This window comes from Sorex fumeus, unplaced genomic scaffold (genome assembly GCF_029834395.1).
Source record: "Sorex fumeus unplaced genomic scaffold, SorFum_2.1 ptg000013l, whole genome shotgun sequence".
Taxonomy (NCBI): domain Eukaryota; kingdom Metazoa; phylum Chordata; class Mammalia; order Eulipotyphla; family Soricidae; genus Sorex; species Sorex fumeus.
In genome coordinates, this window is record NW_026606070.1 from 1,273,863 (window position 1) to 1,286,769 (window position 12,907).

Consider the following 12,907-nt stretch of genomic DNA (forward strand, 5'->3'; position numbering starts at 1 on the left):
AAGTATTTTAATATATTTTGCCAGTCTACCCGCTTGATTTTAAACTTCACTGCGGGGCCTAAGAGAGGCGGAGAAGCCCAGTGAGGCTCGGGGCTCACTGCTGACCTGTTCTTGGGGATCAGGGGACCATAAGCAGCGCTGGGCATTGAGCTCAGGGTAACTGAGTACCAGGGAAGCACCTTGACCTCTGGGCTATTTCTCCAGCACCAAATCTTTCATTTAATAAACTCATTACCTCTGTAACTTATTAACAAAAATTTTGTGACTTTGTATCTCAAATAAATGCCATAAAACGAAAGAAACTGGGAAAAACTAAAGCAAACGGTATCACAAGGGCCGAGTGACAGTCCAGGGGGATGGGAGTCTGCCTTGAATACCATGGATCTGGGTTTGAAATCCCGGCACCATGCATGGCTCACCGAGCACTGACTGGAGTGATCTCTGAGCACAGAGCAAGAAGTAAGCCCTGAACACTGCCAGGCAGGGTCCCAAAGCAAAAGAAAGGAACAAAAACATTAATATTTTTTGGTAATAGTTTTACTCTTCTTTTAATATTTTTTAATGAATCACCGTGAGATACAGTTACAGATTTACAAACTTTCATGATGTGTGGGGTTATTGGTGGTGGGAAGTTTGCACTGGTGAAGGGATGGGTGATCGATCATTGTATAGCTGAATCTTAAACATGAAAACTTTGTAACTGTATCTCACGGTGGCTCAATAAAAAATTAAAAAAAAACATTCATGATGTTTCAGTCATACAATGATCTAGTACCCGTCCCTCCACCAGTGCCCATTCTCCACCACCAATGGTCCCAGTAAGCCTCCCACCTCCCCCATTCCTTCCCACCCCCTGCCTCTGTGACAGGCGCATTCCCTCTTAATCTCTCTCTCCTTTGGGGAGTTATGGTTTGGAATACAGGTAGTAAGTGGCCATTAAAAAACATTAATCTCAGAAAGAGAAGGGAACACCAAATAAAGGATGTTGGGAGGATCCTCCCAGGACGGGAGAAGCATGCTGAAAGTAGACTATAGACCAAACATGATTGCCACCCAATGCCTCTTTTGCAAACCACAATACCCCAAAGGAGAGAGAGAACAAACAAAGGGGAATGCCCTGCCACAGAGGCAGGGTGTATGGGGGGGTGGTGGGGGATGGAGAGGGGAGGGATACTGGGATCCGTGGTGGTGGGAAATGGGCACTGGTGGAGGGATGGGTGTTTGATCATTGTGTAATTGAAACCCAAGCACAAAATTTGTAAGTCTACAACTGTACCTCATGGTGGCTCACTAATAAATTTTTTTTTTTTTGCTTTTTGGGTCACACCTGGCCATGCACAGGGGTTCCTCTTGGCTCTGCACTCGGGAGTTACTCCTGGCGGTGCTCAGGGGACCATATGGGATGCTGGGAGTCGAACCTGGGTCGGCCGCATGCAAGGCAAATGCCCTACCCGCTGTGCTATCGCTCCAGCCCCAGTAATAAAAATTTTTAAAAAATAAAAAAATAAAAAACATTAATCTTATCCCGGAAAGACAGGGGTTCCGTACAACAATGAATGCTGCCATCTGGTGGCGACTTGATTATAAAGTCTCTAGATTCTCTTTTGAGGAATATTTGTCTTCCTTTTTGACATGAACTTCCTGCCGTCTTTATAGTGTAAGACCTGTAGTCATCAGCTAGTATAATGATTCCCTTTCTATGTTTAAATTATTTGGGGTAGAATATTCTTTCTGGACTTTCGTTTCTTTACCCAGTATCAATCAGTGATACCACAAAAGTACTTAAAACACCAGAGAAACCATCTTTCTCCTCCAGTACAAAAGGACTTTAAAACCAAATTTTATCATGCTTACTTAGGCCGGGCTGGCCGACCCGGGTTCGATTCCTCCGCCCCTCTCGGAGAGCCCGGCAAGCTACCGAGAGTATCTCGCCCGCACGGCAGAGCCTGGCAAGCTCCCCGTGACGTACTTGATATGCCAGACACAGTCACAACAAGTCTCACAAAGGAGACGTTGCTGGGCCCACTCGAGCAAATCGATGAACAACGGGAGGACAGTGTGACGGTGCTACAGTGCCTAGGATTTGAATGCCTCCCGCCACTTGCTATTAGAAGGGACTTGATTCAGCCTATGTCCTGGGTGCTGTGCTGCAGAAAGAAATTTTTTGTGTGTGTGTGAGTGGAGGTGGGAAGGGGAGGGTTAGGCCACACCTGGTGGTGCTCAGGGCTAGTCCCGACTCTGCACTTGGGTGCCCATGAGTGTCAAGGAGACCAGGAAGGCGGACCCTATGCCAGGCAAGCAGCTTCCCCCTTGGAATATCTCTCCAGCCCCAGTCTGGAGGTTTCAGATTCATCAGACGTGCCCGCGAGTTTTGTTTCACTACTGCAGACACTGAAAACTATGAAATTCCACGTCAGTTAAAATAAAACTTCCCCAGGAGGTTGGAGCGATAGTACAGCGGGGAGGGTGTTTGCCTTGCACATGGCCGACCCAGGTTCGATCCTCGGCATCCCATATGGTCCCCCGAGCACCGCCAGGAGTAATTCCTGAGTGCAGAGTCAGGAGTAACCCCTGTGCATCGCCAAGTATGACCCAAAAAGCAAAAAACATATAATAAAATAAAACAATAAAATACAATGAAACTTCCCGGGAGGACACCGTGCCTCTCATCTGAACTTCCCCCAATGTGCACGTTCATTTTGCTGAAGACGGCCTTATTCAAATCTGTGTTCTGTGCTAGCCCTCGTGCAAACTCCTTACCTTGTATGATTTTCTGTCATCCTCTCAACAACAGTAACCGGTAGTGTCTGCTACTGTCTTGTTTCAGAGGGAGAGGGTGCGGGTAGGCGGTTTAAGTGGAGGGAAGGGGGTTCCTCAGCCCAAAGCCCACCGTGGGAGCCCAGGCTCTGGGATGGGGAAGAGACCACAGAGATGCCAATCACAATGAAAGGACTGGTGACTTCACTGTTTCATGGCTGATCTTCCATTCCGCTGTTGCACTGTTGCCTACAATCACTCAATATGCTCGATACAGACAAGTCATCGTCCATTGTAGGATAACACCGTTCTGTCCTTCCTGCATAACCTCAGGAATAGTTGATAGTTTATTGGACTGAGGAAAAGAGAAAAACACCTTAAGAGGTATCTTGCCCTTGGGCAGTCAGGAAGGGCTTTCTTATGTTGACTTGGCTACCTGACTGGGTGGAGTGTTAACCCAGACAAGAAGGGAGCTGGAGAAGGAGAGAGCAGGGCTGAAAGATGGACCACGGAGAGACTAGCAAGGGGAACGTGTGCTTGAGAGAACCTAGGCCCTCCATAACATAAGGTTCTTCTATGGGATAAACTTCCTTGTAATAAACTGCTCCAAAGATCAACCGGCCTGGCCCTCGTCTCTTCCTTCGTCTGCCCTTGGCCAACAGCCGTCCCGATGCAGGCCACACACAGCGGCTCTGGGGCACCGAACGCGGGCGGTGAGATAGAGCCGTCCAGAGAGCCCGCGAACACACAACCTTCTGCGTGCATAGTTTTTTTTTCAGTTCATAATCACCAAGGAATATTTAGGAATATGCCAATGTTTTACCACTTAATGTCTACATGCTTTGGACAAAAATGCACACATGCAAGTGTTCCTTAGGTTGTAAATTCTTGGCGTTGGGAATTCAGGATGTTTGCAGTTCTTGGCGATTCCTCTCCGTTCGCCCCCAATGGCAAAATATCAATGGGAGTAAACGGATCTGCTTCAAACCTTCCACGCAAGCACAAACTGAAACTAATTTATTTATACTTCGTTAGAAAACCCGGCTGATAAAGATCCGGCGTCCAGGTAAGCTGAGGCGGGTGCTAATGCAAGGGACTTAAGCATGGTCTCCTGTCCCTTACCCATGGGGTCCTAGGCCCTGCCCCCCCCCCGCCCCGCCTTGAGATCACTTAGTACGAGCAGAAGCAAAGCTCTGTATCCCTGAAGGGCACTGCAAAATAGACTCCTGACAGTTCCCTCCTCTCCAGCACCCGAAGGATCAACTAACTACGGCTGGAAATTTCATTCGCTTTGCCGGCCAGTAGCAAATAAAGTGAAAGTAATAGCCCAATTCCTCCCCAGGCCAAGCATCGGTGCTTAGTTTTCTCTAGCTCTGCAGTAACGGGAAGTTCTCACTGTGAGAGATTTTTCGTGTGGAAGAAGGAGGTTTGGTCATCAGACCTTTGCATCACCTTTTAAAGACTTATTGAGCCAGAAAAGTATTTTCCTTTTTAAAATTACAGAGAGGCCCTCCCGTTGATCATCGATTTGCTCGAGCGGGCCCAGTAACGTCTCCATTGGAGACTTTGTTGTTACTGTGTCTGGCATATCGAATACTCTCGGTAGCTTGCTGGGCTATCCAAGAGGGGCGGAGGAATCGAACTCGGGTCGGCCATGTTGGCCGCTTGTAAGGCGAACGCCCTACCCGCTGTGCTATCGCTCCAGCCCTATTTTCCTTTTTATCGGTGATTTTAGCATCTATAAATCTTTTCATCATTTGTGACCAAAGAGTATCAAATAATGTAGCTGTACTTTTTTTTTTTTGCTTTTTTTTTGGGTCACACCTAGCGATGCTCAGGGGTCACTCCTGGCTCTGCACTCAGGAATCACTCCTGGCGGTGCTCAGGGAACCATATGGGATGCTGGGAATCGAACCCGGGTTGGCCGCGTGCGAGGTAAACGCCCTCCCCGCTGTGCTATTGCTCCAGCCCCAGTAGCTGTACGGCACCATGGCAAAACAGCCAGAAACAGAGTCTGTGCTTCAGGTAACTCACATCAGCTCATCACCAGAGAATATCAATCTACTCGTAATTTTAAATTTGGGTCCATATCCAGGGGTGCTGGCAATTACTCCAGGTTCAGTGCCCAGGTTGCTCAGAAGACGGTTGGTCCACAGTCCATCTGCTGGCGGGAAGAGGAAGAGGCAGATCTGGCTACAACTGTCACTGTGACTGTCACTGTCCTCCCGTTGATCATCGATTTGCTCGAGCGGGCCCAGTAACGTTTCCATTGGAGACTTTGCTGTTACTGTGTTTGGCATATTGAATACATCACGGGGAGCTTGCCAGGCTCTGCCGTGCAGGCGAGATACTCTCGGTAGCTTGCCGGGCTCTCCGAGAGGGGCGGAGGAATCGAACTCGGGTCGGCCATGTTGGCTGCGTGCAAGGCAAACACCCTACCCGCTGTGCTATCGCTCCGGCCCCTGGCTACAACGAGGGCCACACAAACGTCAGACCAAGCGGAGAAGGAGCAGGACGCAGGCGACACTCAAGCCTCCTGGTCTTTCCACGGGTTCCTTCATTTCCCCTCCCAGTGGGTCACGAGCAGACTTGGGGCTGCAGCCGTCGGATAACTCAGTGCCTGGGAGGCCCCCTCTCTCCTCCGCCTCCTGCTGATCTAGGAAGTTCTGCCTTGAGACACACTGCAAGGCCTGGGCTACTGAAGCTGCCAAGGCCAACGCTTGCATGGGCTGGGGCCAGGCAGGGAAAGGGGTCGGTCTTGGGGGCACCTGACTCCAGGGCCCGAGGAGCTCCTTGACAGGAAAGAAGAAGAATCCACGGAGAAGCCCAAGGCCAGATGCTCTGATCGGGCATGAAACCCCAGTGGTTTCGACCGGAGTGGCAGCACAGTGGGGGAGGGCGTTTGCCTTGCACGCAGCCGACCAGGGTTTGATCCCTGGCATCCCTTATGGTCCCCCCAGCACCAGGAGGGGTAATTCCCGAGCACTGCCTGGTGTGGCATCCCCCCAAAGGAAGCCCCCCAGTAAACCCCTGTGGTCTTAGCAGACACTAGCATAGAGGCGGAGCTCTTGTCGCACCTCTGACCTTCGTTCCAGCCCCCATTCCCAGACTCAGCGCCAAGTCACGGCCAACACGTTGGAGAAAGCCTGGCTTCAGGAGCTGGAGGTCCCTTGGCAGTCGCAGGACCCTGCCCTGGGTGACCTGCGTAGCTGCGGCCACACCCTAAACCCAGTCTAGTTTTGGTTTGGGGTTATGCCTGGCGGTGCTCAGGGCCCACCCCTGTCTCTGTGCTCAGGGATAACTCCTGGAGGGGCTCAGGGGACCATCTAGGTGCTTGTGTTTGGATCAGGTCAGCTGTGCCTTACCCCTGGCGCTATCTCTCTGGCCCCCAAACCCAGGAATTATTAATGTACTTAGCATGGTAGGTGGAGGTCCCTTCGCTCCCTTAGAAATGCAGAAAAATCATGAGAGAGAAGAGAGAGAGAGAGAGAGAGAGAGAGAGAGAGAGAGAGAGAGAGAGAGAGAGAACAGTGCAGTGGGTAGGTACTTCATTGCACATGGTTGAGCCAGGTTCCATGCCTGGCGCTCCATATGGTCCCGGGGATGCCAGGAGTAATCCCTGAGCACTGATCAGTGTAGTCACCCCCAACCCCCTCCTTCCCGCCTCCAAATCCAGTGAAGTCTGATCCCAGAGGGAGATACTGAGGGTCAGTGGCCGGGCGGTCCAGGAAGACGCTGGATCCCAGATGTTGAGCTCAGACAGAGCAGGGCTGGTGAGGAGAGAACAGGGCAGGGATGGACTTTATTATACACCGGCTGGTCCTCCCCACCCAGCGAGGAGACCCCTCTGAGCAGCTTACCCCTCGCCCTCCAGGGCTGACAAAGCCAAACAGATGGGCAGAAATCAAGGCAGTGTCCCCCCCCACCTCCGGCAAAATGACGTTGGCAACTGCCAGAAAAGGGCTAAGTCAGGCGGTGGGATGAACGAGGAGGTTCCCGAGAAATCAACCTCAACAATAAAAAAAAAAAAATGGGACGACGAATTTAAAATAACTTCTAGGACAAAGTTGGCCCGAGAACTCGAGAACTCAAAGGCGCACTTGCACAGGACAGCAAAGAAATGCAGAAAACGCTGAAACTGAAACTGGCAGAGAGCGGAGCACTGTGCCAAGGCGGCCAGAGCTGGGAGGGTGTGGGGATGAGCGCAGCCTCCGGACAGACTCTGTGGCTGGTCCTACGACGGTGTAAAGGAAGAGTGTGCATGACTGGGTCACTCACAGGCACGCAGCTGAAGCCGCTGGAAGTCTCCTGAGAAAGACCACCGCAGCATTTATTCCCAATCGCCGGAACAACGGATTCGACCTCAAAACCATCTGCAAACGACGAGACAACCTAGAACTGTGCCACCGGCACTGCTACTCGGCCAGCAAAACAGGATGAAGTGATACCTTTGGTGATGAGCTGGAGGGAACTGGAGGCGAGTGTGCAAAGTGAACTAGGTTACAAGGTCAGGGACAGTTCTCTGGTGTTCCCCGAATACGCGGGTCCTCAGCCAAACCGCAGAGACCACTCAGACTCCTGAGACGCACCCGTCCGAGGGGGAGGGGCGGAGAGGCGTAAAGAACAGCTGGAGGGGTCATTTTTGTTTTGGGGACACACCCGGCAGTGCTCCGGACTGACTCCTGGCTACGGGCGGGCTCGGGGTACCATCTGGGGTGCTGAGGATGGAATCCTGGTGGACTGTCGGCAGAGGACTGTCTCCAGCCCCCAGTGAGGACACCAGGTCTTCGGAGCTGTGTGCAGAGAGATGCAGACGCCTGCGCAGAGGTGAAGCTGTATCGCCCAAGTTACAGTATCCTCAACCAGAGAGAGCTGTTTCAAGAATGAAGCACTGTAGCACTGTCCTCCCAGTCGTTCAATTTGCTCAAGCGGGCCCAGTAACATCTCCATTGTGGGACTCCTTGTTACTGTGTTTGGCATGTGGGCTGTGGTACTCTCAGTAGCTTGCTCTCGGAGAGGGGCGGAGGAATGGAACTCGGGTTGGCCGTGTCTGGCCGAGTGCAAGTGTCTGGCCGCTGTGCTATCGCTGATGTTTCAAGAATATTTTTTTTTAAAACTTTAATCACTTTAAAAAAAAAAACAACTTTGGATCTGTGACAGATCCTTACAAAGCTGTTCAGGCTTGGGTTTCAGTCATTCAGTGTTCCAACACCTCCACCAAGGTACATGTCCCAGCACCAGCATCCCCAAGTTCCCTCCCATCACCCACAATCCCCACCCCGGCCTGCCTCTATGGCAGGTGTTTTTCTTCTCTCTGTCTCTCTCCCCTCCCTCCCTCCCTCCTTTTGGGCATTCTTGATAACCTTTCACTATCAATAAGAATTATCATAGTTGTGGTGTGGAAGGGAAATCTGAAGTTTAACCTTGCATTGGTATCTGCAATTGTTTTGTTTTTTGGGTCACACCCCACAACGCACAGGGGTTCCTCCTCGCTGTGCTTGGGGGGACCCTAGGGGATGCTGGGAATCGAACCCGGGTCGGCCGCGCGCAAGGCAAACGCCCTCCCCGCGGTGCTCTCGCTCCAGCCCCGGTACCTGCAATTTTTATTTTCCGCTACTAGACTGCATTTCAAGAGCCTGAAAAGTGCCATGAAGTTCAGTGGTAGGAAAAGGATCTGTCGACATTCAGCACAAGGGCAATGTGATTCCCGATAATGAACATCCACCGAGAATGTCAGAGGTTCTGGAAAAAGAAAAAGAAAAAGAAGTGAGGAAAGGAAGGAAAGAAGGGAGAGGAGAGAGAAAGAGCGGAAGGAGGGAGGCGCAGGAGGGAGGAAGGGCGGGAGGAGGGGCGGGGCGGGCGGGAGCGCGGGCGGGGCTGGCCCTGCCCAGGGTGGCCGGAGCGTCGGCCCGAGCCCCGCGCACCGGACGCGCATCGTGGGCACCGGGGCCTCCTCGGGTCAGTGCGGCGCGGCGGGGCGCGGCGCGGAGGGGGACCCGGCCCGCGGTGCCGGTACCGGCTCTGCTGCTGGGCGCGCGGCCCGGAACCGAGAGCGCGCGGCCGGGAACCGAGGGCGCCGGGCCCGGAACCGAGAGCGCGCGGCCGGGAACCGAGGGCGCCGGGCCCGGAACCGAGGGCGCGCGGCAGGGCCCGGGCCGGCGATCGTGCGCGCCGGGTTCCGGCTCCGGTTCCGGTTCCGCGGCCATGCTGGGGCGGGTGTGGGTCCGGCTGCCGGCGTTGCGGGCCCGCGGGGCGCAGGGCGCGCGGGGTGCGAGCGGCGCGCGGGGCGCGGACGGCGCGCGGGGCGCGGACGGCGTGGACGGCCCGGGGGGCCCGGGGGGCGCGGGCGGCCCGGGGGGCGCGGGCGGCGTCGGCGACGCGGGCGGCGCTGGGGGCGCGGGCGGCGCCGGGGGCTCGGGCGGTACGGGGGCCGCGGGCGGTGCGGGGGGCGCGGGCGGCAAGGGGGGCGCGGGCGGCCCGGGGGGCGCGGGGGGCCCGGGGGGCGCCGGCGGCGAGGGCGGCGCGGGGGGCGCAAAGCTCGGGGAGCGCCCGGAGCCGGCGCTGCTGCAGCTGCTGGTGTGTCCACTGTCCCGGAAGCCGCTGCGGTGAGCGGGCCGGGGCCGGGCCGGGGGTGGACCGGGCTGGACCGCCCTCCCTCCCCGTCTCGGGCCTGTCGGTGCCGTGTCCAGCGCTTGCAGGCCGGAGTCAGCCCCAGGAGGGGCCTCGACGGCCGGGGGTGGCCAGGGCAGCAGGGGCGGGGCCTCCCATCGGGGCCGGGTCCCCAGCAGAGCCCAGGACGGGTCCCCCCATCCGATGCGCGCGCGCCCCGGCCAGGACCGGCTCCCAACAGGCCTCTCTCCCGCCCGCAGGTACGAGGCGTCCACCAACGAGCTGGTGAACGAGGAGCTGGGCATCGCCTACCCCGTGGCCGACGGCATCCCCAACATGCTCCCGCAGGCGGCCCGGCGCACACGGCCCGCGCAGCCCTAGGCCATGTGGCCGTCGCTGCCCACGCTGGCCGTGCTCGTGCCTCTCGTGTCCCTGGCCGGCCTGGCCTACTCGGCCTGGGTGGACGAGAGCTTCCCGCAGGCCTGCACGAGCGCCGGCAGCCTCTGCTTCTACAGCCTGCTGCTGCCCGTCACCGTGCCCGTCTACGTCTTCTTCCACCTCTGGGCCTGGATGGGCATCAAGCTCTTCCGGCACAACTGACGCTCCGGGACAACGGATGCTCCGCCGCAACTGATGCTGATGCTCCGCCGCGTTGCCGGGGCAACTGCGGGAGGCGGCGGTTGGGCCGCCTGCCTTCTCCGACGACCGGGATGCTCGAGCCATTCCTCCAGGTTCCCCGATTCGGAGTTTTCTTGTTTGATCCCCTTCACACCCTTCGGGCCATTCTCTTTGAGAATGACTTAAAAAAATTCCAAGGGAGTTGTGTTGTAAAAACACTTGTTTCAAGCAGTGTTTCTGAACAATAAAAAGCAAATTTTATGTACCAGCAAGACCTGGAGTTTGTTTTGCGTGGCCTGAGAGATCTGTGGGTTTTTTCCTGTGGGGACACCCAAGTCCCCGGGGGAGAAGCTTTGTCCGAGGTGACCAAGTCTACGTGCTTGTCGTCTTCAGCGGCTCCCGCGTCGGGGCGAAACTCTGCATGTTCACAGCCCAGTTCTTACACACCCGGACTGCCCGGTTTCTGGCTCCCGAGGACTGCATTGCGCACCTCACTGTATCACTGTGCTGTTTCATCATAAACTGACTGTCTGGCCTCTGAGCTGGGTAAGGAAGCGTGGCACTCCATGAGCCGCTCAGAAAGACCAATACAGACACGGCAGCTGGCACAGGATGATCATTAGAGCCCCAGGCACAGGAGGACAAGAGGGATGCTTGGAATCCTCCTGCCTGGCCCCTGGCTACAAGGAATTCCACAGGTGGGGGAGGAGGGGCTCGGACCATGACCTAGTTCCTCAAAGACTCGGAGGTGGGTTTGGGGACAAACGGGAAGGGAAGCCTCACACGGGTCTCGGGTGAGAGCGGGTGCTGGAAGATTCCTCCTACACCCTCCTGACCTGTGAGATTCAGGTGCTTTGATGCAGGTACGAGGGGACGGGACTGGGTGGGTGGCAGTCTTGCTTATTCTGGCAGACAGTTGGAACACTTGCTGCTTCTACAGATCCAAAGGAAAGATCGCAGATTTTTTTTTTCTTTCTGGCTTACCCCCGTAAGGCTCCCGTGGGGCCATGAATTTTCTAACCACGGGGCTAGAAGTCTTAACTCTTGGCTTTGTTTCGGGGGGCTAGAAATCCTCCCCTCCTTCACCAAGTGGCAGCGCGCTAAGGAACTAAGCTGCGGTGAACCCCGGGAGGGAAGTTTGACGAACTCTGGACTCAGTCCCCATAAAACAGCCCTTCCCCGGGGGGAAAGTGAGCCCGAGAAGCCAAACTGAAAGTCCTGGAAATTGTCCCAGGGCATCGGGCTAAGGGAGCGTGGGAGGAAATACCCATCACCAAGGTCTGGGCCCGGGGAGGCCGGCAGAGCAGCTCTGTCTGCGCTGCTCACTGCCAGAGGCCAGGGACTCGGTGGGGAGACATGGCCTATACCGCCCTGCCCAGCCCCCGCCCCTCTGGGGATTCTAGAGGGTTCTGGTTTCTTACCACGAGGTGGCAGTCCACGGCAGAATTATGTCACGGAGAAACAAGGTCAATGTGTTTGGCTTTTTCTGTAACTTCTGCGGGGCAATTGCAGTTCAGTCCCTAGCATCTCTCTGTGAAGCAAGACAGTTGTCGTGAGGCTGAACTTAGGGAGACGCACAAGGGCCACGGAGGGGAGGAAGGCAAGATCCTGAGGGAACAGAGCCTCAAAGAGTCAAGAGAGACCCCCGGGCTGGAAGGAAGCGGCACCCAAAGGACACCTGAAGGCAACAAGGGACAAGTGGGAAGGTATGAAGGTCAGGCGAAGCCTGGGGGAAGGGTCAGCCCGTCCAGAGCACCACAACCAAACGTCTGACCTCTGTACACAAATATGCACCATCAACCAGGGGTGTGTGTGAACACTGCTCCCCACAGACACACACACTCAGTCTCTCCCTCTCTCTTTCTCTCCTAAGCCCCCCCCATTACTGTTACAAATCCCCAGCTGTTACTTCTGCTCACAGTAAGTGACGAGCAGTACTATGTAAATTACAGGCAGTAACATGTAAAGCAGTTTTGCTGAATCAGTCAAGGGAATAAATCAGTAATTTGAATCAATCAATCAAGTTTTGTTGGGGCGGTGAACAGAATCAGTAGTGAATGAAAGAGCAGTTCCAAGAGCAGAGAAAAGCTACGTAGAGATTTCCTGCATCCCTAGCCCTACGAGAGGACAAGCTTCACAAGACTCCCACCTCACACCCCGCTGAGAAAAAGGCAAGATGCTGCAACTTCAACAGAGACCCAAGAGAGACAGACAAATCTGCCCCGTGACGCAGAAGTTCCCTTCCTAGTAGGCTCGAGGGAAACGAAGACTTTCAGGCCGCCCACCTGGAACAAGCACCTGAACGCCGGCAGCAGCGAGGAATCAGAAGGACCCTCAAGCAGAACTCCAGGACCCAGAAGAGACCAGGGAATCCAACGCGGCGTGAGCTAGGGAGCCGAGCCGGAGGCCAGTGAGGACGAAGCACGGCCGGTCTCGCTGGCCCCCGCCGGGCTCACGCCTTCTCCGGACTCTGTCTGCGAGCCGGGTTGGCACTTCTCTGACTGGCCTCCCCGTGGCAGACGGTGGCCTAGACCCCAGCGCCAGCAACCCAGCCGCAGGGGTAAACTGATGCTCCGGGGCTGCCCTGTGAGTGCTCAGTCAATGGCAATCGTGTTCGACAGTGCTCAGTAAGCACTGGCAGCCCCACACTCCAAGTAAGGTCAGTAATCCCGTACTGTGATCTTCCTCAAGGGAGACTCCGCCGGGTGTTCTGTGCGCGTCCGAAGCAGCTGGGCCAGCGCTCTGCCCAGTGTGCGCTATTAAATGCATTTTCAGCTTGGGGTGTTTTCAGCTTGTGACACGGTGACAAGGGTCGCCCCACCGTAACTTGAGGAACATGCGTGGGCCACCACAGGGGAACAGGCTTGGGAAAAGGATACGGGTATAAAGCCAGTTACGAAAAGAGATCGTTTCATTTATGTAA

General features: G+C 55.4%; 1 protein-coding gene across 1 annotated transcript; it reads left to right on the forward strand.

The window, feature by feature from the left end:
• The first annotated feature begins 9,228 nt into the window (after positions 1-9,228).
• Positions 9,229-10,249, forward strand: PIGY (phosphatidylinositol glycan anchor biosynthesis class Y). The gene is made up of 2 exons (XM_056111413.1): positions 9,229-9,362; positions 9,627-10,249. Exon 2 carries the CDS (start codon positions 9,751-9,753, stop codon positions 9,964-9,966), a length of 216 nt encoding a protein of 71 aa, XP_055967388.1. The 5' UTR covers positions 9,229-9,362; positions 9,627-9,750; the 3' UTR covers positions 9,967-10,249.
• The last annotated feature ends 2,658 nt before the right edge of the window (positions 10,250-12,907 follow it).